This window comes from Nicotiana sylvestris, chromosome 7, assembly GCF_000393655.2.
Source record: "Nicotiana sylvestris chromosome 7, ASM39365v2, whole genome shotgun sequence".
In the NCBI taxonomy this organism is placed as follows: domain Eukaryota; kingdom Viridiplantae; phylum Streptophyta; class Magnoliopsida; order Solanales; family Solanaceae; genus Nicotiana; species Nicotiana sylvestris.
Window position 1 is genome coordinate 18921842 of NC_091063.1, and position 26171 is coordinate 18948012.

The 26171-nt window shown below is 37.4% G+C and overlaps 1 protein-coding gene across 1 annotated transcript; it reads right to left on the reverse strand.

Moving 5' to 3' along the window:
• Nucleotides 1-1590: 1590 nt before the first annotated feature.
• Nucleotides 1591-1923, reverse strand: LOC138872803 (uncharacterized). Its single transcript, XM_070151221.1, has one exon. The coding sequence runs from the start codon at nucleotides 1921-1923 to the stop codon at nucleotides 1591-1593; it is 333 nt and encodes a 110-aa protein (XP_070007322.1).
• Between the last annotated feature and the right edge of the window lie 24248 nt (nucleotides 1924-26171).

Here is a 26171-nt window from a genome sequence, read left to right on the forward strand (position 1 = left end):
CTTCCCATTCCCATGCCAATTCTTCATCAAATTCAACATCACGACTCACCACCACCTTACCGCTACTTGGGTTGTATAACTTGTAGCCTTTTGAACTCGTATCATAGCCAACAAACACATGCTTGACACTTGGATCGTCAATCTTCGCTCTCCCTTGATGTGGCACATGAGCATAGGCTATGCTCCCAAAAATTCTCAATTGCTTGACACTTGGTTTTCTTCCAATTCATGCTTCTTAAGGGGTTTGATCTCTAATATTTCTTGTTGGGGACCTGTTATTCAAATAAACTGCACAAGAAACAATTTCGGCCCAAAATTCCTTGGGAATACTTTTAGCTTTCAACATACATCTAGCCATATTAAGAATCGTTCGATTCTTTCTCTTTGCAACACCATTTTGTTGGGGTAAATAAGGTACCGTTAGAGGGCGACAAATTCCATGAGATTAACAGAAGTCATTAAATTCATTTGAAGTGAATTCGCCTCCTCTATAGGACCTTAGAGCTTTAATTTCCTAGCCATTTTATTTCTCCACAAGTACTTTAAAAATTTTAAAAACAACAAAAGCTTAAGATTTTTGGTTCAAGAAATTAACCCAAGTCTTTATGCTAAAGTCATCAATGGAAAGCAGAAAGTATTTACTTTTAGCAAAGGAAGGTAGATTGATTGGTCCACACACATCAGTGTGAAAAGCTGAAGCGGCTTGGTTGACCTTAACATGGCCTCCTTTGGAAAACTCCTCCTTGTATGTTTTTCAAGAAGACAAGGTTCACACAATTAATTTAGATGGTTGATTGATGGTATCCCATGTACCATGTTCTTTTCTCCCATTGATTTGAGCGCTTCAAAATTCAAGTGCCCAAATCGCATGTGCCAACACCATGATTCATCTTGCACATTAGCCTCCAAACACTTTGCATCAATTGTCTTATGATTTAGAGAAAATAATTTATTCTTTGCCATATGCACTTTAACAATTAGAATTCCACTTGAATCTCTAAGCCAAATATGCATATTTTTCATGTGAATGTCATATTCCTTTTCAAGAAGTTAGCCCAAACTCAAAATATTACTTTTTACTTTTGGCACATAATAAACATCTTGAATTAGCTTGTGACTACCATCTTTACAGGAGATCAGAATCGTACATATCCCTTCGATTTGAATCTTTGAGGTATCTCCAAAGGATACATTACCTCTCACCATTTTATTAATATCTACAAAATTCTCTTTGCATCCACACATATGCTTGCTTGCTCCATTTTCCAAATACCACGAGCTACAATCATCCATGTCTTCTTCCTTGAATGCCAGCAATAATGTTGACTCATCTTCTTCTTTCTTGTCGTCAACAAGGTTAGCTTTTTCTTCAACATTGCTACGACATTCCCAAGAGCAATGGCCAAATTTATGATAATTATAACACTCAATTTTTGATTTGTCATACCTTTGTCCATTATTTTCTTAGTAGTAGCCACATCCTCTTCCTCCTCTTTGTCCACGACCACGACTTCTGAATGTTTGGTGGATTTTAGCTTCATTGTTGAAGTTGTTACCGTTACTTCTTCCTCTTCCATGACCGCCACGGCCTCATCCCCGTCCATTCCCACGATAGGTTTTTTCACCTCTATAATCCTTGAAGTATGCCTGAGTTTTAAGAAGTTGTTCCAATGTCACTTCTTGTCTCCTTTTGATCTTTTCTTCGTGGGCCTGTAAAGAACCCACCAATTGCTCCATCGTCATTGAGTCTAAATCTTTAGACTCCTCAATAGCACACACCACAAAATCAAATTTAAGTGTTAAAGTGAGAAGGATTTTTTCTACCACGCGGACATCTTCTACGTCCTCCCTGTATCTTCTCAATTGATTTACAACAGCCTTCACTTTTGAACAATAATCTGAAATGCATTCGGATTCTTTCATTTTTAAAACTTCAAAATTAGCCCTTAGAGTTTGAAGTTTTACCTTCCTCACCTTGTCAACTCCTTGGAGAGAAATTTGTAAAATCTTCCAAGCTTCCTTTGAGGTGGTAGTTGTCACACCTCCTTTTTACCACCCGAGGGGGAGTATATAAGGAAGTTTTTCCAATTAAAGTGATACTATTCGAAATGAGATTATTTATTTAATTTTCAGAGTTGCCACTTGAAATAGTTTATTTGGTGTCTTAAGTCACCGGTTTATTTTAAAATCCTAATTCGAGGAAAATTGACTTTATTTAAAAGTCTGCGAACTCAAAATTCTAGATAAGAAATTCTGTTAACCCGAGGAAAGGTGTTAAGCACCCCCGGATTCCGTGGTTCTAGTACGGTCGCTTAAACTATCATAATTGGCCTATTACCTGATTTAAATACATGTTTTAGCCTATGGTATATTTTTAACTTATTAGCCGCTTTTAAATTATATTTAGAAAGATTCAACGTTATGTAAATATGTCTTGAACCACGCCACATGAAATGCACCCGCAGTCCACGACACATTTTATTTAACGTTGTTGAGATTTGGATTTGGGTCACATGAAATGCACACCGAGTTTAGGGAAATTAATTTAAATTACACGCCTAAAGCAACTGCGCACTTTCAAGTTTGCGAGGGCCATGGAAAATTCAACTAAATGGCACACCTCGATTTCTAAAGGATTAAAAATTATTAAGTGAGGGCCATGCGTTTTGAGATTTTATTTGGCATGGCACACCTCGATTCCGATTTTAAAGGAAGCTTGAACTAAGCTTTTGAGGGCCATGAACTATTGATGTTATTTACTATGGCACACCTCAACTAATTAACGGAATCTAATTAACTAAATACTAAGAGAATCGGGATTTTATTCAAACTAGCTTAAAGGCTTTGCGTTAAAAAGAAATAGGTTTAATTATTTAACCAAATGGCTTGGGCCATCAAAAGAAATCAACGGGAAGACTGGGTCCGACAAAGACGAAGCAGGTCCAAATAACATAGAGTATGCAATCCCATCTGCAAGTGCCTTCAATCTTGGGCCCAAAAATGAGCCCAATTTTAATGAGAGAAAGAATGTCTAGAGATGTGGACGCAGGATCGAGTCCTCATGAAGGCAAACAAATCTGGACATCAAGGTTTTGGTCTCTAAACAGCCCTTCTATGACTCAAATCCAATTTAAACTTAAGCAATTCTCAAAGGTAAGCACGAAGTACATTAACCAATTAAAATACCAATGTAGGAAATTTGAAATGCCTCTCGTTTAAACATGAAAAGTATTATCAAGACTTCCATACATAAAAAGCTTGACAGTAGATATTATTAAGCTACAACAGTGACGCAATAGCCTTTGAATTTGTTTCATCTTTATAGAACAATCTCTAAACCAAAACCAAATCATTTCTGAAGGTTAATCTAACTACTGACTATTAATGAAATGGTAACAGCTTATTCAAGACCCCAAAGGTATACTATCTATCCTATGTCAAGCCCCACAATGACAGTAAGAACACTTAACATTCTAAAACCACAATAATGAAAGTCCAAGTACAAGTCTAATATGAATCACAAGGTCCATAGCATGAATAAATACAAGAAATAGCATAATTTAAACATGGAATATGGGTTCATCTCCATCAATAACTTGACATTCAACTAAAACTCATGTTTACAGCTTCAAAATACTTCAAACTCAAACTCCACACACTGATAAAGTTCTAAAGTGTACCTGGTTTCAGCAAATAAACAAGGAAAAGCCTGAGGTTAAAAAGAGAGCAACAGCAGTAACCCAGCAAAAGGAAGCAAACAGCAAAATCAGCTCAAAGCAATGATGGAACAATGATAGAACAGCAAATCAAAACCCAACTTCAAGCCAAACTCAAACTATTTCTCAACCCAGAAGTATGACTATGGAATTTTCAAGAGTTCTAGCTAACAAAGAGAATCAGGAACCCAAAACCAAGCAGAATTTTATCAATTTTCAGTTTTTCAGGAATTTAAAAAAAACTCAGTTACTTCTGAAATTTTCAGTATTTTTAAACTCTTTTCAGTCTCTAAACCTCTAAAAAAATCTGATTTGAGAATGAAGTTACAATGCCTTTATAGGCAAGCCTTAGGGCAGCAGAAATGAGTTTTAGTTTTGCTCTCTAATCCTTTTGGAATTTTTGTTTTTGCTATTTAATCCCTAAGTTCAAATTCAGCTTTTCAAAATTAGACCCAATCCCACCTTGTAGGAAGCTTTCCCATTCAGTTATTAAAGATTCCCTAGCCTAAATTTCCTAATCTAACCCTTAGAACCCCTGTTTTTACTTCAGAAACAAAATGGGTCAAATTGACCCAATGACTTAAACCCAAATGAATGGGCTGCTCTTTGAAAATGGGTCAGAATTGAACCCAGGGCCCAAACCAAAATTAGAACTCTATTTTAGCTATTCAATGAGAAATCAGAAGAACTAAACAACTGAACGATTTCAAAACTAAAATTCTAGCTACATGACTGATTTCCCTTTTTAAACTAACTAATGAGCTATAATTAAACTACATATTCAAATTGAACCAAACCTAATTAAACTGACTACAAAACTAAAACAAGAAGGGAAAGAATCAGAAGTTTAAACCTAAAAACTAAACAAGTGAATAAACAAAATCAGTGCACAGCCTTTAAAAATTGAAAAGAAAAACAGAAAAATGAACGGAAATAATCCGACCACAAACCCTTGTCAAATCTCAATCAAAGTAAATGTCACGACCCAAACCCCGCTCTGGTCGTGATGGCGTCTCTCGTGAAGACAAGGCCATCCAACAAACCCATATCGCCTTTTCAAAAATAGTTAAACATTAATAAACAGTTTAAATATGATTTAATGATATAATTAACGGAAGCACAACCCGACACAGCCCTAACCGGGGTGTCACAAGTCACGAGCATCTACTAGGGTATAAATACAACTGAAAGACTGGAGTGTACAAATACAGACTGATGAAATGAGGAAAGAGAAAAGCAGTGTTGTGAACGCCGGCAGCTACCTTGCTAAACCCTGATGACTCTGCCTCCGATCAGCCAAAACATACCTGAATATGCACACAATGTGCAGGGAGTAATGTGAGTACTCCGACTCAGTGAGTAATAATAATAAATAAAGACTGAAGGCAAGAAATCACGCAAAAACACAAGGTATTCCACACTGAAGCAGTAAAATCACTTTAAATAGTAAAGCAGTGAGAAATCAAGTGAAAATCCCTTTTTTCCAACAAGTAAAGCAAGTAGTTTACAAGTGAGTAACAAAAATGATAGAAAACATGTACAACAAACGGCCCCTCGGGCATAATATCAACAGAACCATCCCCTTGGGCTCAATATTAGAACAGTGTCAGCCCTTCGGGCTCAATATCAGAACAGTAATAGCCCATTGGGCTCAATATCAGATCAGTAACAGCCCCTCGGGCTCACTCTCAGAATAGTATCAGCCCCTCGGGCTACCTCACAATCACTCATATCAGCCCCTCGGGCATAGTATCAATCACTCAGAACAATGGGTACCTGTGCTCACTGTGGGTGTGCAGACTCTGGAGGGGGCCCTTATGGCCCAAGCGCTATATCAAGCCACCTCGTGGCATCATCACTCAGCATATCCTCGCATCACTCAAGCCACCGCGTGGCATATAAAGTATCTCAGGCCCTCGGCCTCAGATCACTCGGCCTCACATCACTCAAGCCACTCGTGGCATAAATAGTATCTCAGGCCCTCGGCCTCATATCACTCGACCTCACATCACTCAAGCCACCTCAAGGCATAAATAGTATCTCAGGCCCTCGGCCTCATATCACTCAGCATATCCTCACATATGGCCCTCGGCCTCACTCAGTCCGGAAATCATCATAAGCCCCTCGGGCATTTGTAAAACAGTAGTTCTCAGCCCAAAATACCATTTAGAAATATCATTTGAGTTTTCAAATCTGCATAAAAGCGGCTGAGTTTGTAAAACAATAATTATCAACAGGACTGAGTTTAAATATAAGTCAAAACAGTAAGGAAATAGTGATAAAAATTCCCAAAGGATTCAAATAATTGGCACGAAGCCCAAGTATGGCAATCAGCCCAAATCATGATGATAACAAATAAGTTTCAATCAAGTATGCGGTAAAATCATCAATCGGGATGGACCAAGTCACAATCCCCAGTAGTAAAAGATCACGCGCTTATCATCCAGCGCGTGTCTCACCTCAATATAGCACTACAATGTGTAAATCCGGGGTTTCAAACCCTCAGGACATCATTTACAATCATTACTCACCTCAAACCGGCTAATCCTCTAGCTCGCGATGCTTTTGTCTCTCAAATCGACCTCCGAATGCCTCGAATCTAGCCACAATAATTCGATTCAGTTAATAAAAATTATAGGAATTAATTCCATATGAAATTCTACATTTTCCATTAAAAATCCGAAATTGCACTCAAAATTCGCCTGTGGGGTCCACGTCTCGAAACCCGACAAAACTTATGGAATATGAAACCTCATCCAACCACGAGTCCAACCATACCAATTTTACTAAAATCCGACATCAACTCGACCCTCAAATCTTCAAATTAAACCAAGAGGGTTTTCAAGATTTTCCCAACTAAAATCACCAATTCAATGCCAAAACTAGTAATAGATTCGGGTAATCTAACCAAAATTAAGTTAAGAACATTACCCCATTGTTTTCTATGAAACTCTCCCGAAAATCGCCTCTCCCCGAGCTCCAATTTGGTAAAAATGGAAAATCGGGTCCCATTTTCAGAACTCAACATTCTATCCAGAATTTCCGTGGTTATTGTTCACGCATTTTACTATTCATGGGACTGTTCACTGTACTATCCATGGGTACTGTATACGGGGGTACTGTTCATATGTACTGTACACGGATACTGTTCATGTTTACTGTACATGGTACTGTACGCGGATATTGTTCACGCATGTGCGGTTACTGTTCACATGTGTGAAAAATGCAGAAACTGCCCAGAAAATTACAATAGCTTTTCTTTTCACTAAAAAGGCTCTAACTCCATCATACGAACTCGGAATTCGATGGTTCTTGTTCCTATGATTCACAAATAATAATACGAACATATCCCTTCAGTCGAAACTCAATTCGGAGCTCATTTTCTCAATTCAATACCCATTTCATTCGTTAAAGAATTAAGTCATGTATCGTGTCAAAAATCCAATCGCGACTTGATGAAATTAGACCAAACTTTCCAGATCAGTCCTATAATTCATTATCAAAATTCCGGAAGTCTCGAAATCAAATTTCGATCTCTAGAACTAAAAATGGACCTTTGGATCATTACATGCTTATGCTCAAAACGGCAAAATCTTCCAAAAACTCTTCCAAAACATATCTGAGCCTCATGGGACCCCGACCAAAAATGACAACACACCCCATAACATAATTCAAACTTGTTCCAACTTTCAGAATGCTCAAAACAACATTAAAACATCAAGTCACCCTCGGATTCAAGCCTAAGAATTCCAAAACTTTCGAAATCTGAATTCGATCAAAAAGTCGACCAAACGACGTCCAAATGACCTGAAATTTTGCACACACATCACAAATGACATAACGAAGCTACAACAACTCTCGGAATTCCATTCTGACCCTCGGATCAAAATCTCACCTATCAACCGGAATTCTCCAAAATATTAACTTTGCCAATTCAAGCCAAATCCTTCCACGGACTTCCAAAATGCATTCCGATCGCGCTCCTAAGTCATAAATCACCCAACGAAGCTATCCAAATCCTAAAATTTTCGATCCAAGCTCATATACAAATAAGTCAACTCTTAGTCAAACCTTTCAAATTCAAAGCTTTCAACTGAGACTGTTCCTTCAAATTCATTCTGATTTTTTCTGAAAATCAAAACCAACGATCTATATCATTCATAATACATTACACGGGGCAAGTCATGCCTGGGAACTGGCGATCAAAGTACAAAAGTTCAAAACGATCGATCGGGTCGTTACAGTAAAAACTGACTAGAGAAAAGGATAAGAAAGGAAGAGGAACAGACGGTGAAGTAACAAGAGCGGGCAAAGAGATGAAGAAAACTTACCAAATCCAACTCGAAACCAACTGGAGACATTGAATTTAAACGAAACTAATGTTAGTCATTTGTTCTTTGTCAAGAACAAATGAACAACATCAATTTGTTTTGAATCAAACTTCAACTCGAAAGAAACAGAAGCCTATGGTTATGCATGCCAACGGGTTCAACGGAAACTGATTTTGGACTTTTAGGGTTCGAACTCAGATTTAAGAATTCGAACAGATGTGGAAAAATTCGAGGGAAATGGTTTTGAGATTGAGAAAGGGGAGGCTGTGAGGATTCTATGGTGTTAATTTGGGGTTGGTTAGAGGTGGCGCCGTCGGCCTGAGGTGGTGGATAATTGGGGCGGCACTAGGGTTTAGGTTAATCTCTGATGAGGGAGATGAGGAGTGAAAGAGACGAGTTAGGGGGGGTCAACATTCGGACACTTATATATTAGAAAGGGTCCCAGTTCCGGACCGTTCGATCAAGTGAGATCGACGGTCCTGATTAAGAGTAATCTAAACAGGGCCGTTTGGTTAGACAAGGGGGCGGACCGGGTAAAGGGACACGGGTTTGGGTCGATTTGACGGGTATTTGTGTTAAATCAATTGGGCTTGGGGGAATTTGAACTAAATTTGCCCAAAATCACACTTCTTCTTTTAATTCCTTTTCTTTCCTTTCAATTTCTAACTTTCTTTTCTTTTCAAAAATAAAAATAAAACCTAAATTAATTTCTAGCCCAAATTATACTACCAAATTAGGTTAATTACAAAAAATAATATTTACAACAACTAATTAATTACCAAATTAAAGAAAAACTACAAAATTTGAAGCTAAAAATTAAAAATGCAAAAATGAGTTATTTTTTTGTGATTTTTTCCATTTTGTAAAACAAACTAATTTACTAATTAATCTAAAAATGTAAAATTAAATCCTAAATGCAAATGCAATGTATTTTTGTATTTTTATGAATTAAAAAGATTAAACATGCACACAAAAATGCAAACAATCAGAAAAATTCTACAATAATTCCTAAAATAACAAATAATTAAAAGAAAAAAAATCTAATTTTGGAATTCTGTAGGAGTAATTCATGTGAGGCAAAAATCACGTGCTCACAGTAGTATCAGTCATCTTCTCAAACATGGCATCATCCAAATATTGGTGGATGAGCGTGAGGGCTTGTTGATCCTTCTTCCTTGTCTTTGCCAAGACATTTTTTTCATTTTGAAGCAGAACTTCCTCATTATCGGGTTTTGCATACCTTTTGTCTACGATTTTTCATACATCTTAGGAGCCAAGAATGACTTTCATACGTAGACACCATTTCTCATAATTATTTTTTGTGAGACGGAGGTACTGAAAAAATAACGGACCATTATTTGTCATGGCTTTGATACCACGTTGTTGGAAAAATAAATAATATCCCGCCCATGAATAATATTTAAGGTAATAACAATAACACAAGAGAGTAACAAAGACACCAAATCTTTTGACTGGGTAAAATATAATACCCGAGGTGAGTAATATAATATCACTATAATATTACAATTTGGTAGTGTTAAGAGACTACTACACCTTCAAAAGAAATAACTCTCTTTATTTTAAACAATTCACTATAATATTACTCTCACTCTCTACTTATCTCACAGACTACAATCTGTAGATTACTCTCTCTACGCTCCATTACGCTCTCTGATTTTGGTGTGCTTGAAATGAATAGCTGAAGGTGATAGACCGTTCCTCCAACTCAGGGCAAGCTGGAGGGTCAAGCCACAAAAGCAAAGGCTTTAGGCCCCCAAGCTTTTGAGGCCCCATTTTTTTTATTACTGTAGTTAATAGTGTAGTTTTTATTGTTCTTTCTTAACAAAATACCATTGAATATTGCATGGTAAAAAGATACAGTATAAGTTTTTTGTTAAAAAAAATGATTAGAGAACCATTTAACCATGTGATTGTGGTGACAGTTGAAAATTTTCATTTTGATATCAATATTTTTTTTTATTTCTTTCTGGATAGTGTACTTTCTTTTTTTCATCCTATTAAGTTATCTATTCTCTCAAAAATAACGCAAGGACATTGAATAAATTAAATTGAGCTTTTCTTTTCATTTTTTAGAGTTTTCAAACATTGCAATAAGTGAATTGAAGCAGTGAAATTTCATAGTGATATTAAGCTATCAACTTTTAGAATGGGATTATATTATTCTAACTTCTTATTATCTTGTAATTAAATTTTACCCTTGGTAAATTCTACTTATAGGTGTATAGTGCTTTCGTTGAATATTAGAATTCAAATATGTAAACCAAAAATATAGATCAAATTGACAAAAACTCACGAAAAAAGAGAGAAGATCAAGAACTGAACTTCAATACAATCTCAAAAAAGGAGCTATTTAAAAAATGCCCTAAAAAAATTAGATGAATTGGATAAATTGTCAACTAAAAAGTAAATATAAAGAGAATAAATTGTAAAAACTTATTTACAACTTTGCATCTTAGAAAAATTAGAAAACAATACCCTAAATAAAAGTATAGATGTGAAGGGTTTTTTTCCCAAAAAAATCTTAAGGCCTGTTAATAACTTTTGCTTTAGGCAGGGTCGGCTCCAACCTTATTTGGGGTAAGGCTTGTGCCTTAGGCCCCCAAAACTAAAGGGGCCCCATATTTTAAAAATGATAGGTTCATAGGTTTTTTAAAAAATAATATTTAATATTTTTAATACAAAACTAAAGTTTTTAATATAAAAAAAAAACTTTTTAGATATATAAATAAAATAATAATTTAACTTACTTTAAAATATGTAGATGAATAGTTTTCATACCTTTTAGTTTTTCACTTTTTACTTTTTTCATTAAAAAAATTGTTCTCTCTTCCTTAATTTATCCAAGTCAATATTTCTTCTTTTCCAATCTCTTCATATTTCAGAAAATTCTACATATTTTTGGTGTTTCTCTTTGATATTCTTACTCACTTCTTTCTCCAAGATTTTATTACTCACCTTCTTTCTCCGAGATTTCACTTGTTCTATACTTCTACTGCTTTGTAAAATTTTACCCAAGATCAATAATATCTCAAAAAAGATTAAATAAGTTGGCTATATTATCAACCTAGCAAGAATTATTAGATAAAATCGACTTCAAATAAAAACATATTTTATAACTTTCTTTTAGAAATTTAGGCCCTATATTAAACTTTGGCTTTAGGCCTCGTATGTGCTTGAGCCGCTCATGCTCCAACCAATCAAAAAGCTGTATAAATTTTCGTTCTTATACCATATAGGAAACTATGTTCATAGTTTGCATATTACCCGCTATGCTAATAGTATTTCTACAAAATATAGACAATTCATTAAATAAGGAATCATTGTAGCTGTAGGCTTCCTTATTTAGGCACGTTAATATTGGGAAATTAAATATTCTTGCAAATATTTTGCAACGCAAATCACGCATTAATAATTATCGGCTGTTTCGATTCAACATTTAGCGACTCTATTTTTGTGATACACTGTATTTCAACATTTTTTCTTATTTCACAAATCAAAAACGACTAAATCTTCTACAATTCTTCTACAACAAACGCAATTATATCCAAAATACCAATTATGCTACAACTGAATGGGAATTGGGATAGCTATGGAAGATTTAGAGAATTTCAGGTCGATAGTATTGTAGTCGATGAGGATGCGAGTTATAGTCTATTGATTTCTACAATAGCACAACAATTAATGATCGATACATCCGAAAAAATTATAGAAATCAAATACATTGTCAACAAGCATTGTCCTCCAATGAAAATTAGGAACGATATGGGTGTGTATACATGGAGATGAAAAAGGAAAACAAAAACTTAGGATCATATCCGCTATGTATAACTTGTCGATTTCAATATGGAATTGAGTATTATCAATGAGAACACAGTTGCAGGTTTGTGATGTTACATTTTCTATCAAATTCTGGTTGTATATCAATGTTCTACACTTTATCTACATTTTATCTACAAATAAACTGCATGTCAAAGTAAATATATATATATATATCAGTATGGCTTTTCACAATATCTACAAAATTTCTACATTTATTCTACAATAAAACTACATATCATTTGAAAAATTAATATGAAATACAGAATTTCAATGTTTCTACAAATTATCTACAAAATTTCTACAAATTGTTCATAACAGTATTTATCTTTATTTTCATGCAGGTTCGTCTGGAATACTAAAGTTACTTGATATGCCAATATCTCCCGTTATAGAGGAATATGAAATTATGATAATAACAGATAGTACACCAAATTTTATTGAAATAGGATAAGTATACCAAGACAAGCAAACAATTGCAACTACAATGAAGCACTATTCTATTATGCACAAGTTCCAATTCAGGGTTAAAAGATCTAGTGCTAGAAGGTATGAACATATGAATGGTCAAAGACTATTATTTTTTTTTAATTTTGTAGTTTATTTATAATTTTTTTACTTCTTCAGTTATTTGATAATGTTTATCAGTATTGTAGATGAATTGTAGTTATTTTGTATATAAATTGTATAATGTGATCGTTTAAGCTAAAACATTCTCTCTCTTTTTTAAATCTACATTTTAAACCAGTGTTTAAATTGTATTTATTTTGTAGCTACTGGTTGTTATGTGGTGGTGAAAACTGTACATGGCACTTCAAGGCAACTAGCATAAATGATTCTGCAATGTTCAAGGTCAAAAATTTCAACAGCCAGCACACATGCTCTTTAATGGACAATACATTCATACAACGCAAACCTACTGTCATGGTAGTGGGTAGCATGGTTATTCCAAAATATTCTGATCCTAAGACAATTTACACACCAAAAGACATACAAACTGACATGTTGTCTGAATACGGCGTGAATCTAACCTACATGCAAGCTTGGAGAGCAAAGGAAAAGGCTTTATAGTTTTTGAGAGGTCATCCTGCTAACTCCTACAACAAATTACCATGTTATTTTTATATTCTTGAGAAGACTTATCTGGAATCTGCAGTTAAATAGAAGAAGACCACAGATGAATGCTTCTTATATGCATTTGTTGCGATTTGTACGTCAATCAGTGGTTGGGAACATTGTAGGCTAGTAGTAGTAGTTGATGGGACCTTCTTAAAGTCAGCATACAGGGGAATACTGCTAACAGCTAGTACACTGGATGCAGCAGGTAAAAATGTAGATATGTTGTAGATATATTGTAGATTTTTGTAGATTGTTTATATTATGTAGATAAGTTGTAGCTATTTTGTAGATATATTGTAGTTTGTATGTATATGTCTCTCTCTGTATTTTCAAGACTGCAAGTTAATTATATTTTAACACATAATGTAGGTACAATATTACCATTGGCATATGTTGTTGTTGACTCAGAAAACGACGTATCGTGGAAGTGGTTTTTGAGCAATTCAAACATGCATATGGTCAAAAACCAAATATGTGTGTTGTTTCAGATCGCAACGAGAGTATCTTGAAGGCAACATCTATTGTTTATCCCGGCATGCCACATTATTCTTGCATATGGCATATTTGGACAAATGTAAGGGCAAAGTTCAAGAAGGGTCATCTGAAGTTAAGCTAATTGTACTTTGCAATTGCACGATCATACACTCTTGATGAATAATGAAAGGATGTCAAAGATTGAAGAGATAGATCCACGTGTTAAATCCTACTTATATGATATTGGCTATCACAGATGGTCACGAGTACATGCAACAATGAACAGAACTTGGACTATAACATTAAACATTGCAGAGTCGTTGAATGTTATAACAAAAGATGAAAGAGAGCTACCGATAGTAGAACTATTAGAGTATATGAGGACACTTCTTGAACGGTGGACTAATGAAAAGTTATTGAAAGCAAAGGGTACCTTCGCATACCTTGGGTCAAAATACAACAAAGAATTGGAGGACAACAGAACATTTTCGCAAAAACTTAGGGTAAGATCTGTTTATTTGGTCCATAAAAATAAAATATTAAAATTCATTGTACCCAGTTTGTAGATAATTTGTATTCTGATTGTAGATATTTTGTTTTCTGTTTGTAATGTAATTGTAGGTAAGGTCTTCAACAGATCATATACATACTGTGATAGATGTCACACCTCCTTTTTTCCTACACCCCGGAAGGGTATAAAGGGAGTTTTTCCACTTGAAGTGACAATCGAAATGGGATTATTTTATTAAAATTCAGAGTCGCCACTTGGAATAATTTATGGTGTCCCAAGTCACCGGTTTAGAATCCCGAATCGAGGAAAATATTGACTTTGTATTACAGTCTGCGAACCAGAAATCCGGGTAAGGAATTCTGTTAACCCGGGAGAAGGTGTTAGGCATTCCCGAGTTTCGTGGTTCTAGCACGGTCGCTCAACTATTAAAATCGGCTCAATTACCTGATTTTAGTATAAATTTTAAACCTATGTGCATTTTAACTTTATCGACCGCTTTTAATTAATTTTTTAAAGAAGATTTAACGTCGTTTAAAACAAGTCTTTGGATAGCGCCACATGAAATGCACCCGCAATCCTAAACATATTTTATTCAACGTTTTAAGATTTGATTTGGGTTACATGAAATGCACACCTGAGTTTAGTCAGGTAAATTATTAAAATAACGCGGCTAAAGTAACTACGCGTTTGCAACTTTGCAAGGGCCATGAGAAATTCGCTAAATGGCGCACCTCGATTTCTAAAGAGAAAACACATTGATTAAATGAAGGTTGTGCATTTAAGATTTTGTTGGGCATGACACGCCTCGAACTATCTTAACCAAGAGATTTTTAAATTAGATTACGAAGGCCCTATGTTATTCTATTTAAAGGCACACCTTGAAACTACCTTAAGAATTCGACTAATTATGCAACGAAGAAATTGAGATTTTGCTTAAACTAGGCGAATAGGCCCCAGTCAACACGTATTATTAACCTAAAAACTGGGCATAAGGGACGGAAAGAATCCAGGCCCCAATTGCGAGTATTTGGGCCCAAGGTGAGCCCAATTTCAGGGACCCGAAGCTACCACAAACTGGACTCACTATCGAGCCCTTGCAGCGTGCAAGTAGGGATCGAAACAACAAAAATTAATGCAGAACTAACATAGATGTAACAGTTTTAAATCACCCTTTAATGGACCAATGGACAATTACAAGAAGCTTTAGCAATGCCATGATTTGAAAACAATTATAAATCCAATCCTTGAGAGACTACACAGCATATGACTCTAAATTTTCAAAGCTCTGAATCAGCTTACAGTGCTGACATGTGAATTTAACCTTATTTAGACCTCACGTTTAACAAAACTTAAAGGATCAAATAACCAAGACTTGAAACAATCACATATGCTCAGTTAAGTTCTTTCAATATTGACAGTATCCAAACCAACAATTTAAATTTTTGGTGCTACATCAGCAAATCAATCTTATTTCCAAACAACACTGTAATGTTTCAATACCCCACAAAACCCTCTAACAGCATATCAAACATTAACCACTTTCCTTTTAGCCTTGTTAGCATCAATTCAAACATGAGAATACTACCAAGCACACCTACTTACTTCATCTAAGGCTCAAACACATTTGAAACATACTAACTTGATTGAGTCCTTTACATAACACTCTAACAGTCCCAAACCAAATACAGCTATAGGAACTTCACCTTTCAAACGGAAACCAGCTAGAATACACAATGATTCATGTGATCTAAGGCACAAACAATAAAATGTAAATAAAACTCAGATAAGTCTGCTGTCATCCCTTAAACTCTCATTTCCATCTTCAAACTGAAACTTATATCAAGTAAAGTTCAGAAAAATGTGCCTGGAATTCAAATCAAAATAGAAAAATGAGGGATTCAACAACAAACAGTAACAACCAGCCCAGATTCAGCAATTAAAACAGTGAAAATCCACTCAGAAGAATCAATAGAATAGTAAACCATTCAGCAAACTTAAACTAGCTTTTTCAATACCCAAATTCAGTCCATTTTTACCCCAGATGAGTCAAAAATTGTTTCAGAAATGGACGACTTCAAGAATCACAAAGGAAAACTGAATGAAATAGTGATTTTTATAAGATTTTTCAGCCGTTGTTGTTTTTCTTCTCATTTCCTATCTCTCAGCTCTCTTGAGTCTGTCTTTCAATGCAAGAAAAGGTGCCTTTATGGGCAAGCCAATAGGGCAACCTTTCATATTTTAGTTCCCTTTAACCCCTTTTCAAATTTGCTTTTAGCTTAGAGATCCCTAGCCAGTTTTTATTTTTGCTTAACTACCCTCAGTTCAAATATCAGAGTTTCAAAACAGCCCCCTCCCCAGCTTCCTAGAAGCTTCCTTTTCTGTTACGATGAGATTCCCCATACCAATTTCCCTACATTACCCTTTAAGACCCATGTTATTTACAAGTAACCCTGATGGGTATGGGTCAAACTGACCCTGGGCTGAATTCACTCAAGACCCAACCCAGAACATGAGCTTGAACCTAAAGGCATGAAACCCCAGGCCCAAATACAATCTAGACTCTGAATCTACCAAGAGCAGAAAGTAAACACTTATTTGAAAACTAAAAGTTGTAACTGCGCGACTGACTAACTACAAGAACAAGCAAAAAGTGAATTAGATTGTTAAAAAGAGACGGCCTAACTATATTAACTTAGGAGACTAAATCAAGAGCAAAAACAAAGGCTCAAGCATATTGTTGATAGAAAATCGACAAATGGACCTCTAAACCTTGACAATAAACACGAACACAAAATTTAACGCCATTCGGAACCTTGCTCGAATCAGCCTACTTCAAGAAAGATGAGAAAAAGAAAAAGAAGGAGAGTAGGACATGAATCAAAACGGACACGAGAGGAGAAAAAAAAACAAAAAAATCTTACTGATTACAACTCGACCCCAACGCTTGACTTCCTGACTTAACACAATCAGTGTTAGTCGAATTAGACTCGAAAATCTTGCGACTTCGGACGCCTGTAGTCATGCAAGCCACAGAATCGTAAACGAAAATGATTTGGCTTCTTAGGGCTTCGAACTCTGTCCTTAGATCCAAGATTCGACGGATTTGGGAGGGATTCGAGGGATATGGGTTAGAGATTTTGAAAGAGGGGGTCGTGGGGGTTTCATGGTGTTAGTTTGGAGGGATTTGGGAGAAGTCAAGTTTTGGTCTAACTTTCGATTGAAGATTCGAGAGGATGGGCTGGGATTCGAGAGTGGGGATTTGGAGATTTGGAAAGAGGAGAAGGAGAAGAATCGATGGTGTAAAAATGGGGTTAATCAGAGCAACGCCGCAGGCGGAGGCGATTTCCGGCAGGCGGCTCACGGCGTTTCGAGGTGGCATTTGGTTGGGGTCTCTGAGGGTTTGAGGGAGATGAGAGATAAGACGGGGGTAGGGGCTGTTAGGACATATTTATATGGGGTAAGGGGGTTAGTTCTGAGCCGTTGGATTTACAGGAATCAACGGCTCAGATCGGGGGCCAAGGAAACGGTTGTTTGGTTTCAGGTGAGATAGACCGGGTTGGGGACACGGGTCTGGGCCTGGAACGGGCGGGTATGTTGGAATTTGATTTTAGGCCTAGGGAAATTGTTTGAATTGGCCCAAAAATCAGAGTTCTTTCTTTTTTTCCTTTTTCTCAAATCAAAATAAATCTGAAACTAACTTTTAAAAATTAGCCTACCAAATTATATTAAAAACTTAAAATAACATTTACCCTAACTAATTAAGTACCAAATTTAAATGAAAACTGCCAAATTTCAACGCTAAAATTAAAAATGCAAAAATAAGTTATTTTTTTTGTGATTTTTTCATTTTTGTAAAACACTAAATTACTAATTAATTCAAGAATGAAAAATTAGATCCTAAATGCAAATGCAACATGTTTTTGTATTTTTCATTAATTAAACAAAAATAAAAATGCACAGACAAATGCAAACAATTATCAGAAAATGCCACAAAATCCACAAAAATTGCAAATAACGAAAAGAAATTATTTTGTTTTGAACTTATGGGAGTAATTCATATAGGGAAAAAATCACGTGCTCACTGTCGCACCTCCTTTTTCCGCACCCGCGAGGGCGCAAGGGGAGTTTTTTCCAATTAAAGGACAATCGAAACGGGATTGGTTTATTTATTTCAGAGTCGCCACTTGGGAGGTTTAGGGTGTCCCAAGTCACCAATTTTAATCCCGAATCGAGGAAAAGAATGACTCTATATTACAGTCTGCGTACCAGAAATCTGGATAAGGAATTCTGTTAACCCGGGAGAAGGTGTTAGGCATTCCCGAGTTCCGTGGTTCTAGCACGGTCGCTCAATTGTTATATTCGGCTTGATTATCTGATTTTATACAAGTATGAACTTATGTGCAAATTTTAACTTTTACCGCTTTATTATCATTATTTTTTAGGAATGTGAACATCGCTTAAAACATATCTTTGGACTGTGTCACATGAAATGCACCCACAATCCGAAACATATTTTATTTGATGTTTTAGGATTTGGATTTGGGTCGCATGAAATGCACACCCGAGTTTAAGAAAGTAATTTAATTAAACACGCGCTTAAAGAGACTATCGTGTTATTATTTTGGGAAGGCCACGAAATTCGCTAAGCGGCCCTCCTGTATTCTAAGTAAATTTAAAACAAGTATTTACTGAGGGCCCCGCAATTTGCATTTTTTGTTTGTCGAGGCTCGTCCCATTTATTATTTTAAAAATGAATTTGCAACGTCATGGAAATGCATCTCAGACCACGTCACAGTCAATGTACCCATGATTAGAGACACATTTCGATTTTTGTTGAGACTTGGATTTGGGTCACATAAATGTGCACCCGAGTTTAGGGAGATAACATTATTAAAGGCGCGCCTAAAGCAACTAGCGCATTATTATTTTTGGGGTAGGGCCGTGGAATTTGCTAAACGGCCCGTCCCGGAATCTAAGTATCTAATATATACATTTGGAGGGCTACGCAATCTGTACATTTTTATTCGGCGAAGCTCGTCTCGTTTTTATTATTTGAGGGTAAACTTAAGGCAACTACGATTTTCTACTAAGGAAATCATCCGAGGTTAATAAAAAAAACAACGATTCTAACAGGTAATAACATCCATGGTAAAAATGAAAAATAGAATAGACTCGTTCATATGCTCACATTTACTTTGGGCATACAGTAACTAAACATAGAATAAACATTTTTAACATAACAACAAAAATTGCATTGTTGACATTCATCAATACTCTCATTCGCCTTGAACCATAATATACGAAATGAACGAAATTAAACAAAGGATGAAGAACAATAACCTTTGAACTTCGACAACCTCAGAACGACAAAACACGACCCCGACGGGACTCAAGCGGGACTTCACTGAACAAGGAACAACAACGAAAACCCACGGAACAAACTCGACGAACCGGACCTCGACTCAACTTTTGGACTTTGGACTGGAACTCGACTTCAACTCAACCTCACTGACGGACTGTTTGGTCGACGACTGTGGGGTCAACGGGCAGTGTTTGACGGCCGGAGGCATCGCTGGACATGGGGACGACGAACAACAGTAGTCGTTGGAGAGGCTTGGTGGTCGACGGACTGGTGCGGGAGGGCTGGAACTGGTGGTTTCGACGTTGAGGGGGCTGCTGACGGGGTTGCTGGTTGTGACGATGGGTAGGGTTTTTTTATGGTTTTTGGGACGGGGGATGCGACGGTGGTTTTGGTGGTGGGAAGCTTAGGAGGAGGAAGGGTGGTTGTTCTTGGTGGTTCAGGCGTGCAAGGGGGCAGTGACGACGATGGCGAGTGAGCTGGGTCGTTTGGTCATCGACTGGTTGCGGCTGGAGGTGGTGTTTGGACTGTTGGTCGTTGACGGAGGCTGGACACGGTAGTTTGACTGTGTGAGACGACGAGGGGGTTGGGAATTGTTGGATTGATAAGGCTGGACGACGAGGGGGAGCAGGGAGGTTGGTTGCCGGTGGGTTTGGAGTGGTTTTGGCGTTGGTTGCCGGTGGGTTTTGACGCTGGGGGGCAGTAGGGTTTTGGTCGTGGGGGTGGTGGTTTTGCTGGGTTTCTTCAGTAGGTTTTCTTCTTCTTCTTTAGGGAGAAGAAGATCTCCAGTCCCTGTTTTTAAAAATCCCAAAGTCCTTCTTTTGTCCGTTCAAGTCTCGTGCATTTGTAGCTTTGGCCAAGACAAAATGAGCCCCACGCGTGGTGGGGTTCGAGATTTATGTCCCCCACGCGTGGTGGGGTTCCCCATGTGTCCTGGACACGGTTTATTATGGGCTAAGTCCGAAAATTAGGCCTAAAACCGGGTAGTTTGAACCCGAATATTATCCTTTTGCCCGGCCCCGAGAAATAGGAAAACGTTGCTTAACTAGTCCTATGTAAACAAAATAACTACCAAAAATAAGACTAGTATTTAAACAAAACTATATCTTTTTAAATATTTTTCAAGATTTAAAATAGCTACAAAATATTAATAAAACTATTTTTGTAATTTTCGTTTTTTTAAATATTAAGATAAAATATGAAGCAATATTTTTTTGTATTTTTCAAAGTTAAAATGACTATAAAATATTAATAAAACTATTTTTTTGTAATTTTCGTTTTTTAATAAAGACAAAAATATAAAGTAATATTTTTTGTATTTTTCCAAAGTTAAAACGACTACAAAACATTAATGGGATTATATTTTTTGTAATTTTCGAATTTATATAAAGTACCAAAATAAAGTATAATTTTTGTATTTTTCAAGTTTATGAGAAATACATAAACTAAAATTTATATATATTTTTGTGATTTTTCTTTTTGCAACGAAATAAAGTAAAATAGTTAAAATGACTATATTGGACCCAATTACATATTTATGCTAAAAAAATGTGAAAATCCTCGGGGAGGGTCAAAAATCACGTGCTTACAGCTGCCCCTCTTTGACTGGAAACACGAAGAGTTTTCCGACAAAGAACGACTAGACGTGTTTTTGACCCGACCATTACTTGGACGGACTACACTTAAGGAAAGGGAGGGAATGTGACCGAGCCCTGGTATCTGAGCTGCCTACATATCCTTGGTTATACAGGAATCAGGCCACGTGTAGTTCGGGAATGAGAGAGAGATGGTAGAGTGCACCGAGGTGGAGAGCCGATCGAGGTGCCGTTCCGTTGAGGTTCCGGTCCGCGGTTCTGTCATTACAACAAAAATGAAAACTGAAAAAGACTAACTAAGCCTATCAGCTACTAGTTACAAGGATTCCTATCTCTAAGTCTTCTGAAACCTGATCTTGAGTCTTGAATGGTGCTTCATACAGACTTTGGATTTGAACCTTGATACTTGCTAGTTGTAGGTGTTAGTCTTTGAGCATACCACATCTGTTCTCCACTTCCGTAATCTGGGTTCTTTCTTTTTCTTTTTTTTGTTTTTTTCTCTTTTTTTTTCTCTTGTTTTTGTTTTTTGGTGACCAGCTTCTGTTGATCATCCCAGACTGTTGACTTGCATTCTTGGGGCGAGCTTCTTGTTGCTTCTATCTTGGATTGAGTGCTGGGGATTTTTATTGTAACCTTCTGCTTTCCAGTGGGTCACTGCTTGATCTTGAAAAATGTTTCTCCGTTCTACAGGCGGACTCCTGACTTCTTCTATCTTCGACATGCAACAACCTCCGTTCTACAGGCGGGTCCCTGACAATCAAAACAAACAAAACAAACAAAATTTCCTAACCCAGTTTGTACTGGGAAGATTTGTGAGTTAGCAAAATTGTAACTCACTTACACTACTGATGCAATGATGAGAGTAAACTAAAGACTAAGCTAGGATGTGCATCTCCTCTGAGTAAAACCAAAACTTTGCTAGCCAATGTGTCTACTAAAATAAAAACCTCAATGACTCAAACTAGAAAGTGTGTCTTCTATGGTTGAATCGGAATGAGCTAAACCAGGAAGTGCGTCTCCTACGAGTGGAAACTTCAGTGACTATAACTAGGAAGTGCGTCTCCTATGAATAAAATTTCGATTTAGGAAGTGCGTCTCCTAAAAAACTTGAAAGACCTCGATTAGGAAGTGCGTCTCCTACGGGTAAACTTCAAAAACTGGACTAGGAATTGTGTCTCCTATGGTCGAACTTAAAATGAATCAAACTAGGAAGTGCATCTCCTAGCGGGTGAAATCTCAATTCCGGAAGTGCGTCTCCTGAAATAAAATATAATCTAAAAAGCCAAACTCGGGAGTGCGTCTCCTAAAGCAAAAGTATAACCTGAGTGAACCAGACTAGGAAGTGTGTATCCTATGAGTAAAATAGTCTTAGGAAGTGCGTCTCCTATGGGTGAAACCTTAATGATTTTAAACTAGGAAGTGCGTCTCCTATGAATGAAAATATTTTAGGAAGTGCGTCTCCTATGAGTAAAAGTAAACTTAGGAAGTGCGTCTCCTATGGGCAAAACTAAACTTAAGGAAATGCGTCTCCTATTGGATACAATAAACTTAGGAAGTGCGTCTCCTATTGGGAAAAACCGTCCTTAGGAAGTGCGTCTCCTATCGGTAAAACTTACTTAGGAAGTGCATCTCCTATTGGTGAAATTTAACTTAGGATGTGCGTCTCCTTAGGAAGTGCGTCTCCTATTGGTGAAACTAAACTTAGGATGTGCGTCTCCTCTTGGTGAAACTACTTAGGATGTGCGTCTCCTTAGGAAGTGCGTCTCCTATTGGTGAAACTAAACTTAGGATGTGCGTCTCCTCTTGATGAATCTTATCTTAGGATGTGCGTCTCCTTAGGAAGTGCGCCTCCTGTTGGTGAAACTGACTTAGGAAGTGCGTCTCCTACTGGTGAAACTAAACTTTAGGAAGTGCGTCTCCTATTGGTGAACTATTCTTAGGAAGTGCGTCTCCTACTGGTAAAAACTTGCTTAGGAAGTACGTCTCCTATTGGGTGCAATAAACTTAGGAAGTGCGTCTCCTATTGGTAGAACTGAACTTAGGAAGTGCGTCTCCTATGGTAAAACTGAACTTAGGAAGTGCATCTCCTATGATAAACTGAACTTAGGAAGTGCGTCTCCTATGGTAAAACTGAATTTTAGGAAGTGCGTCTCCTATTGGTACAACTATTCTGAGGAAGTGCGTCTCCTATTGGCGAAACTTCTTAGGAAGTGCGTCTCCTATTGGTAAAACTTAACTTTAGGAGGAAATGCATCTCCTATGGGTAAAAATAAACTTTAGAAGGAAATACATCTCTTATGGGTAAAGACGTGGAATGTATGCCTCTGTTATCTGGGCGGGCTCCCAACTTCGATACTTGAAATAAGAAGACTGAATGTATGCCTCTATTATCTGGGCGGGCTCCCAACTTCAACACTTAAAATAAAAAGACTGAATGTATGCCTCTGTTATCTGGGCGGGCTCCCAACTTCAACACTTGAAAGTAAAGACTGAAATGTATGCCTCTGTTATCTGGGCGGGCTCCCAACTTCAACACTTGAAAGTAAAGACTGAATGTATTCCTCTGTTATTATGGGCGGGCTCCCAACTTCAACACTTGAAAGTAAAGACTGAAATGTATGCCTCTGTTATCTGGGCGGGCTCCCAACTTCAACACTTAAAAGTAAAGACTGAATGTATTCCTCTGTTATTATGGGCGGGCTCCCAATTTCAACACTTAAAAGTAAAGACTGAAACCAACATATCCTATTTGAGGGCGGATGAACCCAACATATCCTATTTGAGGGCGGATGAACCCGACATATCCTATTTGAGGGCGGATGAACCCGACATATCCTATTTGAGGGCGGATGAACCCAACATATCCTATTTGAGGGCGGATGAACCCAACATATACTATTTGAGGGCGGATGAACCCGACATATCCTATTTGAGGGCGGACGAACCCAACATATCCTATTTGAGGGCGGACGAACCCGACATATCCTATTTGAGGGCGGATGAACCCGACATATCCTATTTGAGGGCGGATGAACCCGACATATCCTATTTGAGGGCGGATGAACCCGACATATCCTATTTGAGGGCGGATGAACCCGACAGATCCTATTTGAGGGCGGATGAACCCGACAGATCCTATTTGAGGGCGGATGAACCCGACAGATCCTATTTGAGGGCGGATGAACCCGACAGATCCTATTTGAGGGCGGATGAACCCGACAGATCCTATTTGAGGGCGGATGAACCCGACATATCCTATTTGAGGGCGGATGAACCCGACAGATCCTATTTGAGGGCGGATGAACCCGACAGATCCTGTTTGAGGGCGGATTAACCCAACATATCCTATTCGAGGGCGGATGAACCCAAAATATCCTTAAGACTTAAAAATGTCTTACCTGGAAAACTTGGTGGGGATTATTTACTTACCTGTTGGGGGTAAAATGTTATCAGCTGGGGGTACCTGACTTCCAGAAAATTTTCTAAATGGAAGGAAACTTTTTCTGCCCCAGTTTGATAATATACCTTGTGGCATGCAGTTTTGGCATCAATGCCATTTCCGTTACCTGCTTCAAATCAAACAAAATTTTGTTAGTTTAAAACGCGGTGGTTGGTTGGGATACTCCTGCTGGGATGGTTTTCCCTTTCTCCCTCCTTGCTCTGTGTTCCACAACTTGTTGGGGATGATATTATGTGCTGGGGATAATCCCTTCCTGCTGGGGATATCCCTCTTCTTTTGTGGCATAGCTCGGAAACTGGCATTTTCCCGACCTTTTAGTCTAGTATGGATTTCGCCAAATCATGCTCACTGCTCTCCTTGCTCTGTTCATGGGCCTTGGCCTTTGAGGTTTATAACCTTGGTTTTGGCAAGGATATCTCTCTTGACGCTCGTCAATCCTTTTGTCAATTCCCTTTGCTGGGGATATCTTTTTTGACACTGGCCTCGCGCTTGTTCCTCGCTGACTATACCATTTGGATATACTAGTCAGATCTCATCTTGGAAAGCTGATGGCATATTTTGAAGTCATTTCATACTTGTTCTGACCGGACAGACTCTATTGGGGAAATTTTTTATGAAAGGAGAAAGATAACAGAAACAAAATAAAAGACAAAGGAAACGATGACTCTTTTACAAAAGAAACTATAAATAAAAACCTATCAAACGCAGATACCGACTCTAATGGTCGTGACATGCACACGTGGCCTATCCTTTACCGTCAATCATCTTTCAAGATCTTCAATTGGTGATTCCCCATCTGATTCTTAATCTTATTCGACTTGCAGTGCCCGAAGGGTTTTCACTATCAAGTCTCTCTCATTTCTGGTTTTTCTCTCAGCTTTCATCGCCTTATGGTGCCTGTGAAGGTTTTCACCGATAAGACTCTCTCATTTGTATCACTTTCCAGCTGGGGATGTGGAGTGTCGCCGGTATGACTCTTTCTGCTGGAGATTAGAGTCCCTTTTGCTGTGGAACAGAATGTTATGCTCGCCGGTAAGACTCTTCATTTGTCTGACTTGGCATCTTTTGAAGACTGATCGGAAGGTCTTTCTTTGGACCGTAATGTGGGTTTTGGATAGGGCTACAAAGAAAAGGTATTAAAGGCTCAAAAAATGCATTAATTTTGGGTTATTAATTACAACCTTCGGAATTAGATTTATTTACATCAAACGCAACTTTTTGCCCCAGTTTCTTGCTTGGGGATATTTTAATTGATGATTTTTCATTTTTCAAAACTATGACCGAGCCGTGAAGCGCCTACGTATCCTCTTTGAGGAATCAGGTCAAACGTAGTTCCCAATTCCTCTTTTTCATTTGATTCTTTTTTTTTCTTTGTTATCAATTTTCTTTTCTTTTCTTTTCTTTCTCTTTTTTTTCGTTATTGTTTTCTTTCTTTCTCTCTTTTTTTCGTTGTTACTGATTCCGAACGAGGGGTATGAAGGAAAAATAAATAAGGCTCAAAAGGGGTAACGAAGGATAAAGTGTTTAGGTAGCAGAACAAAATGCCTTCGTCATTTCAGTCTTCAAAACATGCCAAGTGCAAACAACACACTTTAAATTTGTAGTCTCTTCTGATGGTGCTGGACTTGACAATTATGTTAAACATTTTATTTTTCCTTTGTCATTTCTAAGCACCGTTGGGCGACACTCTCATTATCATGACCGACCCTCATGCCAATTTGGCGAATCTTGCTTTTAACGGTTTTCTTTGTGCTTAACTTGCCCCAGTT

Coding starts and splice junctions, on each gene's coding strand:
- LOC138872803 (XM_070151221.1), bottom strand. CDS start 1,923: ATGAAAGAATCCGAATGCATTTCAGATTATTGTTCAAAAGTGAAGGCT.